The sequence below is a fragment of the Salvelinus namaycush genome, unplaced genomic scaffold, assembly GCF_016432855.1.
Source record: "Salvelinus namaycush isolate Seneca unplaced genomic scaffold, SaNama_1.0 Scaffold614, whole genome shotgun sequence".
Classification (NCBI taxonomy): Eukaryota; Metazoa; Chordata; class Actinopteri; order Salmoniformes; family Salmonidae; genus Salvelinus; species Salvelinus namaycush.
This window is the reverse complement of record NW_024061325.1, coordinates 91,354-112,961: the sequence shown is the minus strand read 5'-3', so window position 1 is coordinate 112,961 and position 21,608 is coordinate 91,354. Positions and strand designations below refer to the sequence as shown.

The window sequence follows — 21,608 nt, the reverse complement described above, 5'->3', positions numbered from 1 at the left end:
TTAATTTAGTAATTGTTTGCTTTTCTAAAGTCTATCAATCTTGCCAGCAGGCATGTCAGCTAAATAGAGACACCAGCTACTCTAACTGGAACAGCCGGAAATGGCTTCTTGGTAGCTAGTTATGGGGGTGGGAACCTATCTGAGCTAGCTAAAACCAACTTCATAAAATTGCTAGTATTACAGAGCAACAAAACTTTAACAATTATATTTTAAACAGGACAAATCTGAGGGGACAAATCATGTGGCCCTTATGGGCATGACGTCTCTGCTCTGGTCACTCACAGCGCCCCCAGGCCTAGCCTGGCAATATTCAGTTCAACCAGACTCACGGCTCCCCGGGCCTAGCCTGACAACATTCAGTTCACACAGTTCCCCAGACCTAGCCTGACAACATTCAGTTCACACAGTTCCCCAGACCTAGCCTGACAACATTCAGTTCACACAGCTCCCCAGACCTAGCCTGACAACATTCAGTTCACACAGCTCCCCACACAGTTCCCCAGACCTAGCCTGACAACATTCAGTTCACACAGCTCCCCAGACCGAGCCTGACAACATTCAGTTCACACAGCTCCCCAAACCGAGCCTGACAACATTCAGTTCACACAGCTCCCCAAACCGAGCCTGACAACATTCAGTTCACACAGCTCCCCAAACCGAGCCTGACAACATTCAGTTCACACAGTTCCCCAGACCTAGCCTGACAACATTCAGTTCACACAGCTCCCCAAACCGAGCCTGACAACATTCAGTTCACACAGCTCCCCAGACCGAGCCTGACAACATTCAGTTCACACAGCTCCCCAGACCGAGCCTGACAACATTCAGTTCACACAGCTCCCCAAACCGAGCCTGACAACATTCAGTTCACACAGTTCCCCAGACCTAGCCTGACAACATTCAGTTCACACAGCTCCCCAAACCGAGCCTGACAACATTCAGTTCACACCGCTCCCCACACAGTTCACACAGCTCCCCAGCCCTGACAACATTGAAATATTTTCTGTAGGGGCATCAAAGCACCTTCAAAATCTGAGGGGGCACAAAGTACTTGAGGACGCCTGGTGGGTGGGGTCTGGAGGGGGGCTAGGCCAGCGTATGGAAGTTGGATCATTTTTTATACACCTGAAACAGCTTTTTCCTGCAACCTAGAGCCACACTCATGATTCATTCTATGTACAAAAATGTATATTTGCATATCTAATCATACCTCTTGAGCAGTCTGTATCCTTCAGACTGGTGATTATTGTTTTTAAGAAACTAAATATGCCTCTCTGCTAAAATCTGGGTAAAAGATTGAAAGGAATGTCTTACTCAGTTAATTTAGTAATTGTTTGCTTTTCTAAAGTCTATCAATCTTGCCAGCAGGCATGTCAGCTAAATAGAGACACCAGCTACTCTAACTGGAACAGCCGGAAATGGCTTCTTGGTAGCTAGTTATGGGGGTGGGAACCTATCTGAGCTAGCTAAAACCAACTTCATAAAATTGCTAGTATTACAGAGCAACAAAACTTTAACAATTATATTTTAAACAGGACAAATCTGAGGGGACAAATCATGTGGCCCTTATGGGCATGACGTCTCTGCTCTGGTCACTCACAGCGCCCCCAGGCCTAGCCTGGCAATATTCAGTTCAACCAGACTCACGGCTCCCCGGGCCTAGCCTGGCAATATTCAGTTCAACCAGACTCACAGCTCCCCAGGCCTAGCCTGGCAATATTCAGTTCAACCAGACTCACAGCTCCCCCAGGCCTAGCCTGGCAATATTCAGTTCAACCAGACTCACAGCTCCCCCAGGCCTAGCAATATTCAGTTCAGCCAGACTCACAGCTCCCCCAGGCCTAGCCTGGCAATATTCAGTTCAGCCAGACTCACAGCTCCCCCGGGCCTAGCCTGGCAATATTCAGTTCAACCAGACTCACAGCTCCCCAGGCCTAGCCTGGCAATATTCAGTTCAACCAGACTCACAGCTCCCCAGGCCTAGCCTGGCAATATTCAGTTCAGCCAGACTCACAGCTCCCCCAGGCCTAGCCTGGCAATATTCAGTTCAACCAGACTCACAGCTCCCCAGGCCTAGCCTGGCAATATTCAGTTCAACCAGACTCACAGCTCCCCCAGGCCTAGCCTGGCAATATTCAGTTCAACCAGACTCACAGCTCCCCCAGGCCTAGCAATATTCAGTTCAGCCAGACTCACAGCTCCCCCAGGCCTAGCCTGGCAATATTCAGTTCAGCCAGACTCACAGCTCCCCCAAGCCTAGCCTGGCAATACTCAGTTCAGCCAGACTCACAGCTCCCCCAGGCCTAGCCTGGCAATATTCAGTTCAACCAGACTCACAGCACCCCCAGGCCTAGCCTGGCAATACTCAGTTCAGCCAGACTCACAGCTCCCCGGGCCTAGCCTGGCAATACTCAGCTGTCGAAGAATATCAACTAGACAGACGCTGATGTAACGTGCCCTCACTGTCCCACTGAGGGACTGAATAACTGGTAAACACACACAGCACTCTTATTCCGTTCACTGCATCAGTGTTGTGTAAAGGTCAACCCTCCACCAGACAACATCCTCTTTGAAGACAAACAGTAGAATCCATAACACACACACCACTAGGGAGTCCATAGCTTAAATGACCAATTACTCTTTCTGCACAAGAGACAAACAAGACTGAAGAAACACCCAATAAACATTCTCAAAAGTGTGTTGACTGTAGTGTTTATACTTGGCTAACAGTCTGTACCCACGGTTATGAGGGCTTTAGTATACATTTAAAAAAAGACAAACACACATTTCAGCTTTTACAAAGCCGGTCTTTATAATCACTTAAAACTTGACAGAATTTCCATCCATAAAAAAAAAAAAAATTTAAACAAATTTGTCTTGTTAACTTGTTAAAACGTTTCAAAAAAATTGTCAATAGAAAATCAATTTTAGGCATGACTTACAAAATATATACATAATATATACATATACATACACACACAGAGATATATACATACCCTACACAAACATTGTTATTGCATATACATCTGTGTATTTATGTATTTGTATGTACATGATGTATATATTGCTTCACCCTTGAATGTATTTGATCAGACTGAACTAAAACATAAAAACAAACCAGTCTTTCTCCCTGTCCGCATAAAACCCGCCGGCCACATTCTGGCCACGCTAGGAAGGACAAGAGTGCAAAGCCTTTCTCTTCTTCTCTTTTTTATCACAACTACGAGTAATCACTTATCCTAACCTGAACTTTGACCCCCCCCTAACATGAATCCTAAAATGAGAACAAGTAGCTGATTTACTTGTTCTCAGCAGTTCTCAACGTCACCGTTGTCCTTTCTGACGTGGCCCTCGAGTGACAACACCAAAAAACTCAAGAACAATAGCGATACACACAACATAGGACACAACAATAACAGAAGAATTATGATCTAGGCTAGTTAGTCATCATCAAATCTATGTTACAGTCAAGAGTTATGGGATGGAGCAGGCTGTGACCTGTAGACGTAGCCATAGCATTAACAACAGTGTAAAGGGGTGGGTTACTAGGTCGGGGAGTAGCTAAACGTTACAAGGCTGGTTTATATATAAATAAAGTGTGATCACTACTATCCATGCTCAGGCCGATAAGTACAGATTAAACTAGTCATGCGTGATTGAATGGCTGGCTGGCGAGTAGGACAGGGTCAGGTGTAGGGTGTCTGAACTAGAGAGACAGGGCTGTGTGCGTATGAGAAGGGCAGGGAGGGTTTTCCCTGTATGTAAATGTGAAGATAGAGTGTACTGGGGCTACTGTTACAGTGGAGCAGTAGTGCATGCTATGCAGCTCTGAATGCCACTACATCACATAGTAAACATGATGACTAAGCCCCCTATTCTCCCCTCTCTTTCTATATTCTGTTAGTTTTGTGTAGCAGTAGCAACCCCTTCTCTCTCCATCTCTCTTGCTGCTGTCTGACCCTCACCCCTTGGGCTGGCCTGTTATCCCCTTCCCTCCCTCCATCTCAGTAACTCTGTCTGACCCTCACCCCTTGGGCTAGCCTGTTATCCCCTTCCCTCCCTCCATCTCAGTAACTCTGTCTGACCCTCACCCCTTGGGCTGGCCTGTTATCCCCTTCCCTCCCTTCTACATGGCCTGTGTGTACGCACTACTACCCCACTGGCTGCTGTTATAGTCAGTGGTTGTGCTTCCATAGCTATTGTTGTTGTTGTATCCCTGGTTGCTATTAGCAACACTTCCTGCCCCATGGCCATCGGAGGCCGGCGCTTCGTCAAAGCTCTTCTCCTCCAATGGCTTGCCAATCCAGGCTCCGTAACCATGGCTACCGAGCGCATCGAAGAACTGCTGCTTGGCGACCTGGAAGGACATGGCGGCCATCTTGGCTTGGGCGTAAGACGGGAGAGCCAGCAGGTCCTGGCGCCCGCACTGTTGGCATAAAGACCGGAATTGCCGGAAGATGTTGGACTTGGAGACCCGCGACACGTCCAGTTTGGGGCTAGAGGGAAGACAAACAGGGTTTAGGAATACACAGAAGCTACTGCGCTGGGAGTGAAACATTTTCAACATGTTTTTCATATGAATTAAATGCCACTACTCGATATGGAGTATAAATAGTGATAGCTATTCTATTGAAATGGGGCCCTGTGTAGCCCAGGTTAACCACCTGGTGCTGCTATCTGGATGAGGGTGGATGAGGTCTGAGGGTCTGGTTCTAGTTGTGGTGCGGGGTGCGTACCCGTCCAGTTTGCCCTTGGTCCCATCCAGCACCTCCACAGTGATGTGGTCTGGCTGGCTCCAGTTCACGCTGGACTCCTTGGTCTTCCCTGTGTGACGCGTCGAGTCATACACACTCACCCTGCCCACCTGAAGGGAGACAGAGATGGAGTGATGGAGGAGTAAAGGGAGAGGAAGAGTGTGTTCAATTATAGGCATTTAGCTATACCCGCAATAACAGCTGCTAAATATGTGTATGAGACCAATAACATTTGATTTTGATTTGAAATGACTAAATAAGTCCTTTCAGATGAATCAACAATTTTAAACAGGGCGGAAAGCAATGTGTGTGTCTGCGTTAATGGCTATGCTGGAAGCTTGGAGAGGCTGTTTGTGTACTATGTGTGTATGTGTGTACCTCGGGGTGGTTGAGTGTGTTTCTGTGTGTGTACCTCGGGGTGGTTGAGTGTGTTTCTGTGTGTGTACCTCGGGGTGGTTGAGTGTGTTTCTGTGTGTGTACCTCGGGGTGGTTGAGTGTGTTTCTGTGTGTGTACCTCGGGGTGGTTGAGTGTGTTTCTGTGTGTGTACCTCGGGGTGGTTGAGTGTGTTTCTGTGTGTGTACCTCGGGGTGGTTGAGTGTGTTTCTGTGTGTGTACCTCGGGGTGGTTGAGTGTGTTTCTGTGTGTGTACCTCGGGGTGGTTGAGTGTGTTTCTGTGTGTGTACCTCGGGGTGGTTGAGTGTGTTTCTGTGTGTGTACCTCGGGGTGGTTGAGTGTGTTTCTGTGTGTGTACCTCGGGGTGGTTGAGTGTGTTTCTGTGTGTGTACCTCGGGGTGGTTGAGTGTGTTTCTGTGTGTGTACCTCGGGGTGGTTGAGTGTGTTTCTGTGTGTGTACCTCGGGGTGGTTGAGTGTGTTTCTGTATGTGTACCTCGGGGTGGTTGAGTGTGTTTCTGTATGTGTACCTCGGGGTGGTTGAGTGTGTTTCTGTATGTGTACCTCGGGGTGGTTGAGTGTGTTTCTGTATGTGTACCTCGGGGTGGTTGAGTGTGTTTCTGTATGTGTACCTCGGGGTGGTTGAGTGTGTTTCTGTATGTGTACCTCGGGGTGGTTGAGTGTGTTTCTGTATGTGTACCTCGGGTGGTTGAGTGTGTTTCTGTGTGTGTACCTCGGGGTGGTTGAGTGTGTACCGTGTGTGTGTACCTCGGGGTGGTTGAGTGTGTTTCTGTGTGTGTACCTCGGGGTGGTTGAGTGTGTTTCTGTGTGTGTACCTCGGGGTGGTTGAGTGTGTTTCTGTGTGTGTACCTCGGGGTGGTTGAGTGTGTTTCGTGTGTGTACCTCGGGTGGTGAGTGTGTTTTCTGAGTGTGTTACCTCTGGGTGGTGAGTGTGTTCTGTGTGTGTACCTCGGGGGTGGTTGAGTGTGTTTCTGTGTGTGTACCTCGGGGTGGTTGAGTGTGGTTTCTGTGTGTGTACCTCGGGGTGGTTGAGTGTGTTTCTGTGTGTGTACCTCGTGGTGGTTGAGTGTGTTTCTGTGTGTGTACCTCGGGGTGGTTGAGTGTGTTTCTGTGTGTGTACCTCGGGGTGGTTGAGTGTGTTTCTGTTGTGTACCTCGGGGTGGTTGAGTGTGTTTCCGTGTTGTGTTGTACCTCGGGTGGTTGAGTGTGTTTTCTGTGTGTGTACCTCGGGGTGGTTGAGTGTGTTTCTGTGTGTGTACCCTCGGGGTGGTTGAGTGTGTTTCTGTGTGTGTACCTCGGGGTGGTGAGTGTGTTTCTGTGTTTGTACTGGTGGTGGTTGAGTGTGTTTCTGTGTGTGTACCTCGGGGTGGTTGAGTGTGTTTCTGTGTGTGTACCTCGGGTGGTTGAGTGTGTTTCTGTGTGTACCTCGGGGTGGTTGAGTGTGTTTCTGTGTGTGTACCTCGGGGTGGTTGAGTGTGTTTCTGTGTGTGTACCTCGGGGTGGTTGAGTGTGTTTCTGTGTGTGTACTCGGGGTGGTTGAGTGTGTTTCTGTGTGTGTACCTCGGGGTGGTTGAGTGTGTTTCTGTGTGTGTACCTCGGGGTGGTTGAGTGTGTTTCTGTGTGTGTACCTCGGGGTGGTTGAGTGTGTTTCTGTGTGTGTACCTCGGGGTGGTTGAGTGTGTTTCTGTGTGTGTACCTCGGGGTGGTTGAGTGTGTTTCTGTGTGTGTACCTCGGGGTGGTTGAGTGTGTTTCTGTGTGTGTACCTCGGGGTGGTTGAGTGTGTTCTGTGTGTGTACCTCGGGGTGGTTGAGTGTGTTTCTGTGTGTGTACCTCGGGGTGGTTGAGTGTGTTTCTGTGTGTGTACCTCGGGTGGTTGAGTGTGTTTCTGTGTGTGTACTCGGGTGGTTTGAGTTGTTTTTTCCTGTGTGTGTACCTCGGGGTGTTGGGTGTGTTTTCTGTGTGTGTTACCTCGGTTGGTTGAGTGTGTTTCTGTGTGTGTACCTCGGGGTGGTTGAGTGTGGTTTCTGTGTGTGTACCTCGGGTGGTTAGTGTGTTTCTGTGTGTGTACTCGGGGTGGTTGAGTGTGTTTCTGTGTGTGTACCTCGGGTGGTTGAGTGTGTTTCTGTGTGTGTACCTCGGGGTGGTTGAGTGTGTTTCTGTGTGTGTACCTCGGGGTGTGAGTGTTGCTTCTGTGTGTGTACTCGGGGTGGTTGAGTGTGAGTTTCTGTTGTGGTACCTCGGGGTGGTTGAGTGTGTTTCTGTGTGTGTACCCTCGGGGTGGTTGAGTGTGTTTCTGTGTGTGTACCTCGGGGTGGTTAGTGTGTTTTCTGTGTGTGTACCTCGGGGTGGTTGAGTGTGTTTCTGTGTGTGTACCTCGGGTGGTTGAGTGTGTTTTCCTTGTGGGTACCTCAGGGGTGGTTGAGTGTGTTTCTGTGTGTGTACCTCGGGGTGGTTGAGTGTGTTCTGTGTGTGTACTCGGGGTGGTTGAGTGTGTTTCTGTGTGTGTACCTCGGGTGTGAGTGTGTGTTTCTGTGTGTGTACTCGGGGTGGTTGAGTGTGTTTCTGTGTGTGTACCTCGGGGTGGTTGAGTGTGTTTCTGTTGTGTACCTCGGGGTGGTTGAGTGTGTTTCCTGTGATGTGTACCTCGGGGTGGTTGAGTGTGTTTCTGTGTGTGAACTCGGGTGGTTGAGTGTTGTTTCTGTGTGTGTACCCTGGGTGGTTGAGTGTGTTTCTGTGTGTGTACCTCGGGGTGTTTGAGTGTGTTTCTGTGTGTGTACCCCGAGGTAACACACACGAAACACATCTCAACCACCCCGAGGTACACACAGAAACACCTCAACCACCCGCGAGGTACCACATCACAGAAACACACTCAACCACCCCGAGGTACACACACAGAAACACACTCAAAACAACAAAAAAACAAAACCACCCCGAGGTACACACACAGAAACACCCTCAACCACCCCGATGTACACACACAGAAACACACTCAACCACCCGAGGTACACACACAGAAACACACTCAACCACCCGAGTACCACACTAAACACACTCAACCACCCCGAGGTACACACACAGAAACACACTCAACCACCCCGAGGTACACACACAAGAAACACACTCACCACCCCGAGGTACACACACAGAAACACACTCAACCACCCCAGGTACACACACAGAAACACACTCAACCACCCCGAGGTACACACACAAACACACTCAACCACCCCGAGGTACACACACAAAACACACTCAACCACCCCGAGGTACACCACAGAAACACACTCAACCACCCCCCCCCGAGGTACACACAGAAACACACCAACACCCCGAGTACACACACAGAAACACACTCAACCACCCCGAGGTACACACACAGAAACACACTCAACCACCCCGAGGTACACACACAGAACACACTCAACCACCCGAGGTACACACACAGAAACACACTCAACCACCCCGAGGTACACACACAGAAACCACTCAACCACCCCGAGGTACACACAGAACACACCACACCCGCGAGGTACACACACAGAAACCACTCAACCACCCCGAGGTACACACACAGAAACACACTCAACCACCCCGAGGTACACACACAGAAACACACTCAACCACCCGAGGTACACACACAGAAACACACTCAACACCCCGAGGTACACACACAGAAACACACTCAACCACCCCGAGTACACACACAGAAACACACTCAACCACCCCGAGTACACACACGAAACACACTCAACCACCCCGAGGTACACACACAGAACACACTCAACACCCCGAGGGTACACACACAGAAACACACTCAACCACCCCGAGGTACACACACGAAACACACTCACACCCGAGGTACACACACAGAACACACTCAACCACCCCGAGGTACACACACAGAAACACACTCAACCACCCCGAGGTACACACACAGAAACACACTCAACCACCCCGAGGTACACACACAGAAACACACTCAACCACCCCGAGGTACACACACAAAAACACACTCACCCACCCCGAGGTACACACACAGAAACACACTCAACCACCCCGAGTACACACACAGAAACACACTCAACCACCCCAGGTACACACACAGAAACACACTCAACCACCCCGAGGTACACACACAGAACACACTCAACCACCCGTGTACACACACAGAAACACACTCAACCACCCCGAGGTACACACACAGAAACACACTCACCACCCCGAGGTACACACACAGAAACACACTCAACCACCCCGAGGTACACACACAGAAACACACTCAACCACCCGAGGTACACACACAGAAACACACTCAACCACCCCGAGGTACACAACACAGAAACACACTCAACCACCCCGAGGTACACACACAGAAACACACTCAACCACCCCGAGGTACCACACGAAACACCTCAACCACCCGAGGTACACACACAGAAACACACTCAACCACCCCGAGGTACACACACAGACACACTCCACCACCCCGAGTCACACACAGAAACACACTCAACCACCCCGAGGTACACACACAGAAACACACTCAACCACCCGAGGTACACACACAGAACACACTCAACCACCCCGAGGTACACACACAGAAACACACTCAACCACCCGAGGTACACACACAGAAACACACTCAACCACCCCGAGGTACACACACAGAAACACACTCAACCACCCGAGGTACACACACAGAAACACACTCAACCACCCCGAGGTACACACACAGAAACACACTCAACCACCCCGAGGTACCACACAGAAACACACTCAACCACCCCGAGGTACACACACAGAAACACACTCACCACCCCGAGGTAACACACACAGAAACACACTCAACCACCCCGAGGTACACACACAGAAACACACTCAACCACCCCGAGGTACACACACAGAAACACACTCAACCACCCCGAGGTACACACACAGAAACACACTCACCACCCCGAGGTACACACACAGAAACACACTCAACCACCCGAGGTACACACACAGAAACACACTCAACCACCCCGAGGTACACATACAGAAACACACTCACCACCCCGAGGTACACACACAGAAACACACTCAACCACCCCGAGGTACACACAGACACACTCAACCACCCCGAGGTACACACACGAGAAACACACTCAACCACCCGAGTCACACACAGAAACACACTCAACCACCCCGAGGTACCACACAGAAACACACTCAACCACCCCGAGGTACACACAAGAAACACACTCAACCACCCCGAGGTACACACACAGAAACACACTCACCACCCCGAGGTACACACACAGAAACACACTCAACCACCCCGAGGTACACAACACAGAAACACAACTCAACCACCCCGAGGTACACACACAGAAACACACTCAACCACCCCGAGGTACACACACAGAACACAACACACTCAACCACCCCGATGTACCACACGAAACACACTCAACCACCCAGGTACACACACAGAAACACACTCAACCACCCGAGGTACACACACAGAAACACACTCAACCACCCCGAGGTACACACACAGAAACACACTCAACCACCCGAGGTACACACACAGAACACACTCAACCACCCCGAGTACACACATACACACATAGTACACAAACAGCCTCTCCAAGCTTCAGCATAGCCATTAACGCAGACACACACATTGCTTTCCGCCCTGTTTAAAATTGTTGATTCATCTGAAAGGACTTATTTAGTCATTTCAAATCAAAATCAATGTTATTGGTCTCATACACATATTTATCAGATGTTATTGTGGGTATAGCTAAATGCCTATAATTGAACACACTCTTCCTCTCCCTTTACTCCTCCATCACTCCATCTCTGTCTCCCTTCAGGTGGGAGGGTGAGTGTGTATGACTCGACGCGTCACACGGGAAGACCAAGGAGTCACGTGAAACTGGAGCCAGCCAGACCACATCACTGTGGAGGTGCTGGATGGGACCAAGGGCAAACTGGACGGGTACGCACCCCGCACCACAACTAGAACCAGACCCTCAACCTCATCCACCCTCATCCAGATAGCAGCACCAGGTGGTAACCTGGGCTACACAGGGCCCCATTTCAATAGAATAGCTATCATATTTTATACTCCATATCGAGTATTGGCATTTAATTCATATGAAAAACATGTTGAAAATGTTTCACTCCCAGCGCAGTAGCTTCTGTGTATTCCTAAACCCTGTTTGTCTTCCCTCTAGCCCCAAACTGGACGTGTCGCGGGTCTCCAAGTCCAACATCTTCCGGCAATTCCGGTCTTTATGCCAACAGTGCGGGCGCCAGGACCTGCTGGCTCTCCCGTCTTACGCCCAAGCCAAGATGGCCGCCATGTCCTTCCAGGTCGCCAAGCAGCAGTTCTTCGATGCGCTCGGTAGCCATGGTTACGGAGCCTGGATTGGCAAGCCATTGGAGGAGAAGAGCTTTGACGAAGCGCCGCCTCCGATGGCCATGGGGCAGGAAGTGTTGCTAATAGCAACCAGGGATACACAACAACAATAGCTATGGAAGCACAACCACTGACTATAACAGCAGCCAGTGGGGTAGTAGTGCGTACACACAGGCCATGTAGAAGGGAGGGAAGGGGATAACAGGCCAGCCCAAGGGGGTGAGGGTCAGACAGAGTTACTGAGAGGAGGGAGGGAAGGGGATAACAGGCTAGCCCAAGGGGTGAGGGTCAGACAGAGTTACTGAGATGGAGGGAGGAAGGGGATAACAGGCCAGCCCAAGGGGTGAGGGTCAGACAGCAGCAAGAGAGATGGAGAGAGAAGGGGTTGCTACTGTACACAAAACTAACAGAATATAGAAAAGAGGGGAGAATAGGGGGCTTAGTCTCATGTTTACTATGTGATGTAGTGGCATTCAGAGCTGCATAGCATGCACTACTGCTCCACTGTAAAGTAGCCCCAGTACACTCTATCTTCACATTTACATACAGGAAAACCCTCCCTGCCCTTCTCATACGCACACAGCCCTGTCTCTCTAGTTCGACACCCTACACCTGACCCTGTCCTACTCGCCAGCCAGCCATTCAATCACGCATGACTAGTTTAATCTGTACTTATCGGCCTGAGCATGGATAGTAGTGATCACACTTTATTTATATATAAACCAGCCTTGTAACGTTTAGCTACTCCCCGACCTAGTACCCACCCCTTTACACTGTTGTTATGCTATGGCTACGTCTACAGGTCACAGCCTGCTCCATCCCATAACTCTTGACTGTAACATAGATTTGATGATGACTAACTAGCCTAGATCATAATTCTTCTGTTATTGTTGTGTCCTATGTTGTGTGTATCGCTATTGTTCTTGAGTTTTTTTGGTGTTGTCACTCGAGGGCCAGTCAGAAAGGACACACGGTGACGTTGAGAACTGCTGAGAACAAGTAAATCAGCTACTTGTTCTCATTTTAGGATTCATGTTAGGGGGGGGTCAAAGTTCAGGTTAGGATAAGTGATTACTCGTAGTTGTGATAAAAAAGAGAAGAAGAGAAAGGCTTTTGCACTCTTGTCCTTCCTAGCGTGGCCAGAATGTGGCCGGCGGTGTTTTATGCGGACAGGGAGAAAGACTGGTTTGTTTTTATGTTTTAGTTCAGTCTGATCAAATCATTCAAGGGTGAAGCAATATATACATCATGTACATACAAATACATAAATACACAGATGTATATGCAATAACAATGTTTGTGTAGGGTATGTATATATCTCTGTGTGTGTATGTATATGTATATATTATGTATATATTTTGTAAGTCATGCCTAAAATTGATTTTCTATTGACAATTTTTTTGAAACGTTTTAACAAGTTAACAAGACAGAAATTTGTTTTAAATTTTTTTTTTTTTTATGGATGAAATTCTGTCAAGTTTTAAGTGATTATAAAGACCGGCTTTGTAAAAGCTGAAATGTGTGTTTGTCTTTTTTAAATTGTATACTAAAGCCCTCATAACCGTGGTACAGACGTTAGCCAAGTAAAACACTACAGTCAACACACTTTTGAGAAGTGTTTATTGGGTGTTTCTTCAGTCTTGTTTGTCTCTTGTGCAGAAAGAGTAATTGGTCATTAAAGCTATGGACTCCCTAGTGGTGTGTGTGTTATGGATTCTACTGTTTGTCTTCAAAGAGGATGTTGTCTGGTGGAGGGTTGACCTTTACACAACACTGATGCAGTGAACGGAATAGAGTGCTGTGTGTGTTTTACCAGTTATTCAGTCCCTCAGTGGGACAGTGAGGGCACGTTACATCAGCGTCTGTCTAGTTGATATTCTTCGACGCGCTGAGTATTGCCAGGCTAGGCCGGGGAGCTGTGAGTCTGGCTGAACTGAGTATTGCCAGGCTAGGCCTGGGGGTGCTGTGAGTCTGGTTGAACTGAATATTGCCAGGCTAGGCCTGGGGGAGCTGTGAGTCTGGCTGAACTGAGTATTGCCAGGCTAGGCTTGGGGGAGCTGTGAGTCTGGCTGAACTGAATATTGCCAGGCTAGGCCTGGGGGAGCTGTGAGTTCTGGCTGAACTGAATATTGCTAGGCTCTGGGGAGCTGTGAGTCTGGTTGAACTGAATATTGCCAGGCTAGGCCTGGGGGAGCTGTGAGTCTGGTGAACTGAATATTGCCAGGCTAGGCCTGGGGAGCTGTGAGTCTGGTTGAACTGAATATTGCCAGGCTAGGCCTGGGGGAGCTGTGAGTCTGGCTGAACTGAATATTGCCAGGCTAGGCCTGGGAGCTGTGAGTCTGGTTGAACTGAATATTGCCAGGCTAGGCCTGGGGAGCTGTGGATCTGGTTGAACTGAATATTGCCAGGCTAGGCCCGGGGAGCTGTGAGTCTGGCTGAACTGAATATTGCCAGGCTAGGCCTGGGGGAGCTGTGAGTCTGGCTGAACTGAATATTGCTAGGCCTGGGGGAGCTGTGAGTCTGGTTGAACTGAATATTGCCAGCTAGGCCTGGGGGAGCTGTGAGTCTGGTTGAACTGAATATTGCCAGGCTAGGCCTGGGGAGCTGTGAGTCTGGTTGAACTGAATATTGCCAGGCTAGGCCCGGGGAGCCGTGAGTCTGGTTGAACTGATATTGCCAGGCTAGGCCTGGGGGCGCTGTGAGTGACCAGAGCAGAGACGTCATGCCCATAAGGGCCCACATGATTTTGTCCCCCTCAGATTTGTCCTGTTTAAAATATAATTGTTAAAGTTTTTGTTGCTCTGTAATACTAGCAATTTTATGAAGTTGGTTTTTAGCTAGCTCAGATAGGTTCCCACCCCCATAACTAGCTACCAGAGGCCATTTCCGGCTGTTCCAGTTAGAGTAGCTGGTGTCTCTATTTAGCTGACATGCCTGCTGGCAAGATTGATAGACTTTAGAAAAGCAAACAATTACTAAATTAACTGAGTAAGACATTCCTTTCAATCTTTTTACCCAGATTTTAGCAGAGAGGCATATTTAGTTTCTTAAAAACAATAATCACCAGTCTGAAGGATACAGACTGCTCAAGAGGATGATTAGATATGCAATATACATTTTTGTACATAGAAGAATCATGAGTGTGGCTCTAGGTTGCAGGAAAGCTGTTTCAGTGTATAAAAAATGATCCAACTTCCATACGCTGGCCTAGCCCCCCTCCAGACCCCACCCACCAGGCGTCCCTCAAGTACTTTGTGCCCCCTCAGATTTTGAAGGTGCTTTGATCCCCTACAGAAATATTTCAATGTTGTCAGGGCTGGGGAGCTGTGTGAACTGTGTGGGGGAGCGGTGTGAACTGAATGTTGTCAGGCTCGGTTTGGGGGCTGTGTGAACTGAATGTTTGTCAGGCTAGGTCTGGGAACTGTGTGAACTGAATTTGTCAGGCCGTTTGGGGAGCTGTGTGAACTGAATGTTGTCAGGCTCGGTCTGGGAGCTTGTGTGAACTGAATGTTGTCAGGCTCGTCTGGGGAGCTGTGTGAACTGAATGTTGTCAGCTCGGTTTGGGGAGCTGTGTGAACTGAATGTTGTCAGGCTAGGTCTGGGGAACTGTGTGAACTGAATGTTGTCAGGCTCGGGTTTGGGAGCTGTGTGAACTGAATGTTGTCATGCTCGGTTTGGGGAGCTGTGTGAACTGAATGTTGTCAGGCTCGGTTTGGGGAGCTGTGTGAAACTGAATGTTGTCAGCTCGGGTCTGGGAGCTGTGTGAACTGAATGTTTCAGGCTAGGTCTGGGAACTGTGTGGGAGCTGTGTGAACTGAATGTTGTCAGGTGGTCTGGGAGCTGTGTGAACTGAATGTTGTCAGGCTAGGTCTGGGGAACTGTGTGAACTGAATGTTTGTCAGGCTAGGTCTGGGGAACTGTGTGAACTGAATGTTGTCAGGCTAGGCCCGGGGAGCCGTGAGTCTGGTTGAACTGAATATTGCCAGGCTAGGCCTGGGGCGCTGTGATGTGACCAGAGCAGAGACGTCATGCCCATAAGGGCCACATGATTTTGTCCCCTCAGATTTGTCCTGTTTAAAATATAATTGTTAAAGTTTTGTTGCTCTGTAATACTAGCATTTTATGAAGTTGGTTTTAGTTCAGAGAGGTTCCCAACCTCATAATTAGCTACCAAGAAGCCATTTCCGGCTGTTCCAGTTAGAGTAGCTGGTGTCTCTATTTAGCTGACATGCCTGCTGGCAAGATGATAGACTTTAGAAAAGCAAACATTACTAATTAACTGAGTAAGACATTCCTTTCAATCTTTTACCCAGATTTTAGCAGAGAGGCATATTTAGTTTCTTAAAAACAATAATCACCAGTCTGAAGGATACAGACTGCTCAAAGGTATGATTAGTATATGCAAATATACATTTTTGTACATAGAATGAATCATGAGTGTGGCTCTAGGTTGCAGGAAAAAGCTGTTTCAGGTGTATAAAAAATGATCCACTTCCATACGCTGGCCTAGCCCCCCTCCAGACCCCACCCACCAGCGTCCTCAAGTACTTTGTGCCCCCTCAGATTTTGAAGGTGCTTTGATGCCCCTACAGAAAATATTTCAATGTTTCAGGGCTGGGAGCTGTGTGAACTGTGTGGGGAGCGGTGTGAACTGAATGTTGTCAGCTCGGTTTGGGGAGCTGTGTGAACTGAATGTTGTCAGGCTCGGTTTGGGGAGTTTGTGTGAACTGAATGTTGTCAGGCTCGGTCTGGGGACTGTGTGAACTGAATGTTTCAGGCTAGGTCTGGGAACTGTGTGGGGAGCTGTGTGAACTGAGTTGTCAGGCTAGGTCTGGGGAGCTGTGTGAACTGAATTGTTGTCAGGCTAGGTCTGGGGAACTGTGTAACTGAATGTTGTCAGGCTAGGTCTGGGGAACTGTGTGAACTGAATGTTGTCAGGCTCGGTTTGGGGAGCTGTGTGAACTGAATGTTGTCAGGCTCGGTCTGGGGAGCTGTGTGAACTGAATGTTGTCAGGCTCGGTCTGGGGAGCTGTGTGAACTGAATGTTGTCAGGCTAGGTCTGGGGAGCTGTGTGAACTGAATGTTGTCAGTCTCGGTCTGGGGAGCTGTGTGAACTGAATGTGTCAGGCTCGGTCTGGGGAGCTGTGTGACTGAATGTTGTCAGGCTTAGGTCCTGGGGAACTGTGTGAACTGAATGTTGTCAGGCTCGGTCTGGGGAGCTGTGTGAACTGAATGTTGTCAGGCTTGGTCTGGGGAGCTGTGTGAACTGAATGTTGTCAGGCTAGGTCTGGGGAGCTGTGTGAACTGAATGTTGTCAGGCTCGGTCTGGGGAGCTGTGTGAACTGAATGTTGTCGGCTAGGTCTGGGACTGTGTGGGGAGCTGTGTGAACTGAATGTTGTTCAGGCTAGGTCTGGGAGCTGTTGAACTGAATGTTGTCAGGCTAGGTCTGGGGAGCTGTGTGAACTGAATGTTGTCAGGCTCGGTTTGGGGAGCTGTGTGACTGAATGTTGTCAGGCTAGGTCTGGGGACTGTGTGAACTGAATGTTGTCAGGCTCGTTTGGGGAGCTGTGTGAACTGAATGTTTGTCAGGCTCGGTTGGGGAGCTGTGTGAACTGAATGTTGTCAGGCTCGGTTTGGGGAGCTGTGTGAACTGAATGTTTTCAGGCTCGGTCTGGGGAGCTGTGTGAACTGAATGTTGTCAGCAGTCTGGGGAGTTTGGGGTAGGGGATTGTGTGGGGAGCTGTGTGAACTGAATGTTGTCAGCTAGGTCTGGGGAGCTGTTGGGGAGCTGTGTGAACTGAATGTTGTCAGGCTAGGTCTGGGGAACTGTGTGAACTGAATGTTGTCAGGCTAGGTCTGGGGACTGTGAACTGAATGTCAGTCTCGGTTTGGGGAGCTGTGTGAACTGAATGTTGTCAGGCTCGGTCTGGGAGCTGTGTGAACTGAATGTTGTCAGCTCGGTCTGGGGAGCTGTGTGAACTGAATGTTGTCAGGCTAGGTCTGGGGAGCTGTGTGAACTGATGTTGTCAGGCTAGGTCTGGGGAGCTGTGTGAACTGAATGTTGTCAGGCTCGGTCTGGGGAGCTGTGTGAACTGAATGTTGTCAGGCTAGGTCTGGGGACTGTGTGAACTGAATGTTTCAGCCTCGGTCTGGGGAGCTGTGTGAACTGAATGTTGTCAGGCTCGGTCTGGGGAGCTGTGTGAACTGAATGTTGTCAGGCTAGGTCTGGGGAACTGTGTGGGGAGCTGTGTGAACTGAATGTTGTCAGGCTAGGTCTGGGGAGCTGTGTGAACTGAATGTTGTCAGGCTAGGTTGGGAGCTGTGTGAACTGAATGTTTGTCAGGCTAGGTCTGGGGAGCTGTGTGAACTGAATGTTGTCAGGCTAGGTCTGGGAACTGTGTGACCTGAATGTTGTCAGGCTCGGTCTGGGGAGCTGTGTGAACTGAATGTTGTCAGGCTAGGTCTGGGGAACTGTGTGGGGAGCTGTGTGAACTGAATGTTGTCAGGCTAGGTCTGGGGAGCTGTGTGAACTGAATTTGTCAGGCTAGGTCTGGGGAGCTGTGTGAACTGAATGTTGTCCAGGCTAGGTCTGGGGAACTGTGTGAACTGAATGTTGTCAGGCTAGGTCTGGGGAACTGTGTGAACTGAATGTTGTCAGGCTAGGTCTGGGGAACTGTGTGAACTGAATGTTGTCAGGCTAGGTCTGGGGAGCTGTGTGAACTGAATGTTGTCAGGCTAGGTCTGGGAGCTGTGTGAACTGAATGTTGTCAGGCTAGGTCTGGGGAGCTGTGTGAACTGAATGTTGTCAGGCTAGGTCTGGGGAGCTGTGTGAACTGATGTTGTCAGGCTAGGTCTGGGGAGCTGTGTGAACTGAATGTTGTCGGCTAGGTCTGGGAACTGTGTGAACTGAATGTTGTCAGGCTAGGTCTGGGAACTGGTGAACTGAATGTTGTCAGGCTAGGTCTGGGGAACTGTGTGAACTGAATGTTGTCAGGCTAGGTCTTGGGAGCTGTGTGAACTGAAGTTGTCAGGCTAGGTCTGGGGAGTGTGTGAACTGAATGTTGTCAGGCTAGGTCTGGGAACTGTGTGAACTGAATGTTGTCAGCTAGGTCTGGGGAGCTGTGTGAACTGAATGTTTGTCAGCTAGGTCTGGGAGCTGTGTGAACTGAATGTTGTCAGGCTAGGTCTGGGGAGCTGTGTGAACTGAATGTTGTCAGGCTAGGTCTGGGGAGCTGTGTGAACTGAATGTTGTCAGCTCGGTCTGGGGAATGTGTGAACTGATTGTGTCAGGCTCGGTCTGGGAACTGTGTGGGGTGCTGTGTGAACTGAATGTTGTCAGGCTCGGTCTGGGGAGCTGTGTGAACTGAATGTTGTCAGGCTCGGTCTGGGGAACTGTGTGGGGAGCTGTGTGAACTGAATGTTGTCAGGCTCGGTCTGGGAGCTGTGTGAACTGAATGTTGTCAGGCTAGGTCTGGGAACTGTGTGAACTGAATTTTGTCCGGCAGGTCTGGGGAACTGTGTGGGGAGCTTGTGAACTGATGTTGTCAGCTAGGTCTGGGGAGCTGTGTGGGGAGCTGTGTGAACTGAATGTTGTCAGGCTAGGTCTGGGAAGCTGTGTGAACTGAATGTTGTCAGGCTAGGTCTGGGGAGCTGTGTGAACTGAATGTTGTCAGGCTAGGTCTGGGGAACTGTGTGAACTGAATGTTGTCAGGCTCGGTTTGGGGAGCTGTGTGAACTGAATGTTGTCGGCTCGGTCTGGGGAGCTGTGTGAACTGAATGTTGTCAGGCTCGGTCTGGGGAGCTGTGTGAACTGAATGTTGTCCAGGCTAGGTCTGGGGAGCTGTGTGAACTGAATGTTGTCAGGCTAGGTCTGGGGAGCTGTGTGAACTGAATGTTGTCAGCTCGGTCTGGGGAGCTGTGTGAACTGAATGTTTGTCAGGCTAGGTCTGGAACTGTGTGAACTGAATGTGTGTCAGCTCGGTCTGGGGAGCTGTGTGAACTGAATGTTGTCAGGCTCGGTCTGGGGAGCTGTGTGAACTGAATGTTGTCAGGCTAGGTCTGGGGAACTGTGTGGGAGCTGTGTGAACTGAGGTTGTCAGGCTAGGGTCTGGGGAGCTGTGTGAACTGATGTTGTCAGCTAGGTCCTGGGGAGCTGTGTGAACTGAATGTTTGTTCAGGCTAGGTCTGGGGAGCTGTGTGAACTGAATGTTGTCAGGCTAGGTTCTGGGGAACTGTGTGACTGAATGTTTTCAGGCTAGGTCTGGGGAAGCTGTGTGAACTGAATGTTGTCAGGCTAGGTCTGGGGAGCTGTGTGAACTGAATGTTGTCAGGCTAGTTCTGGGGAGCTGTGTGAATGAATGTTGTCAGGCTAGGTCTGGGGAGCTGTGTGACTGAAATGTTGTCACTAGGTCTGGGAGCTGTGTGAACTGATGTTTGTCAGGATAGGTTGGGGACTGTGTGACTGATGTTGCAGCTAGGTCTGGGGAACTGTGTTGAACTGAATGTTGTCCAGGCTAGGTCTGGGGAACTGTGTGAACTGAATGTTTGCAGGCTAGGTCTGGGGAACTGTGTGAACTGAATGTTGTCAGGCTAGGTCTGGGGACTGTGTGAACTGAATGTTGTCAGGCTAGGTCTGGGGAGCTGTGTAACTGAATGTTGTCAGGCTTAGGTCTGGGGAACTGTGTGAACTGAATGTTGTCAGGCTAGTCTGGGGAGCTGTGTGAACTGAATGTTGTCAGGCTAGGTCTGGGGAGCTGTGTGAACTGAATGTTGTCAGGCTAGGTCTGGGGGGACTGTGTGAACTGAATGTTTGTCAGCTAGGTCTGGGGAGCTTGGTGAACTGAATGTTGTCAGCTCGGTCTGGGAACTGTGTGAACTGAAGTTGTCAGGCTAGGTCTGGGGAGCTTGTGTGAACTGAATGTTGTCAAGCTGGTCTGGGGAGCTGTGTGAACTGAATGTCAGGCTAGGTCTGTGGAAAGTCTGACCAAAGAGAGATCTGCAGTGCCATCACTCACCCCAGATGGAGCCTTATCACCGACTGCAGGCCCAGGGGTGTGTGTGTACGTCTGATCTGGTGTGTGTGTATGTTTCAGTATGCATCGTCCCGGGTGATCTTTAGCTAAGAACCTGTTAGAAACAGACATATTTGTGAGAGACTTGTCTTATGAGTACCTTGACAGTGTTTTCGGCATATTACATCAGTAAACCAGATTACGCCGTGTTATGAAGCCCTATTTGGTTGATTTGAATTCATTACACACCTATTTTCGCTTCAAATAACTCATAAAACAATTATAAAATGCTCTGTTGTGAGTCCGTTTGCTCTATCAGCTGCTCTGTGTGTGTGTGTGTGTGTGTGTGTCTATCTGTTCACTTTGTCTGGTCATGACGCTAGGACACCTACCTCGAAGCGCAGTATGAGAAGAAAGGCTTTTAGTGTGTGTTTCCTGACCTCCTGTGTCAAGTCTATGTGCGCTTGTGAGGGACTACTTAAATGTTATATATAATATACTTCCACACAAATCTCTTGACCTGTCAGTTGGATTTATTCTGTCTCAGGCTCTCCAATCCAATCAGTCACCTTTAGAGGGGAGGAAGGCGTGACTAATGAGAGGAGGGAGAGAGCTGGGGGGAGAGAGTGAAATATTAGTCCAACTGAATGGCTTATCAATGCATCAGATGAATGAAATGGAGAAAGGGAATATGGGATACAAGAGGAGAAGTATACAGAAAAGACCAACAGAATAGCAAACAAAAGAGAGGAGAAAAGTGTGTGTGGTAGTCATGGCTACAGTGGTGAAGAGCAGGAAGAGGGATCACTTTGTGAGAAGATGAGAGGATGAGAAAGAGAGAGAGTGTGTGTGCGTGCGTGCGTGTGTGTGTGTTAGGATGAGAGAGAATCTGTCAGTGTCACTTAGCTGAAGGTTTGCAGCTAGCTGACTAAGTAAGAATATGTACCACCCTTTCAGATACACACACACTCCACCCCAGTGTACGCTCACAACACACTCCACCCCCGTGTACCTCACAC

General features: G+C 49.4%; 1 protein-coding gene across 3 annotated transcripts in view; it reads right to left on the bottom strand.

The window, feature by feature from the left end:
• Nucleotides 1–2,790: 2,790 nt before the first annotated feature.
• Nucleotides 2,791–21,608, bottom strand: part of LOC120042113 (double-stranded RNA-specific adenosine deaminase-like) — a 34,834-nt gene continuing 16,016 nt past the window's right edge. For 2 of the 3 annotated variants that reach the window (XM_038986970.1, XM_038986971.1), the window contains exons 15-16: nucleotides 4,665–4,864; nucleotides 2,791–4,496 (exon numbers count right to left, since the gene is read on the bottom strand). In XM_038986970.1, the coding sequence (XP_038842898.1) occupies nucleotides 4,127–4,496; nucleotides 4,665–4,864 (570 nt within the window). In that variant the 3' untranslated portion in view covers nucleotides 2,791–4,126. The remainder of the gene's footprint in view (nucleotides 4,497–4,664; nucleotides 4,865–21,608) is intronic. The other variant, XM_038986972.1, reaches the window with a different exon arrangement.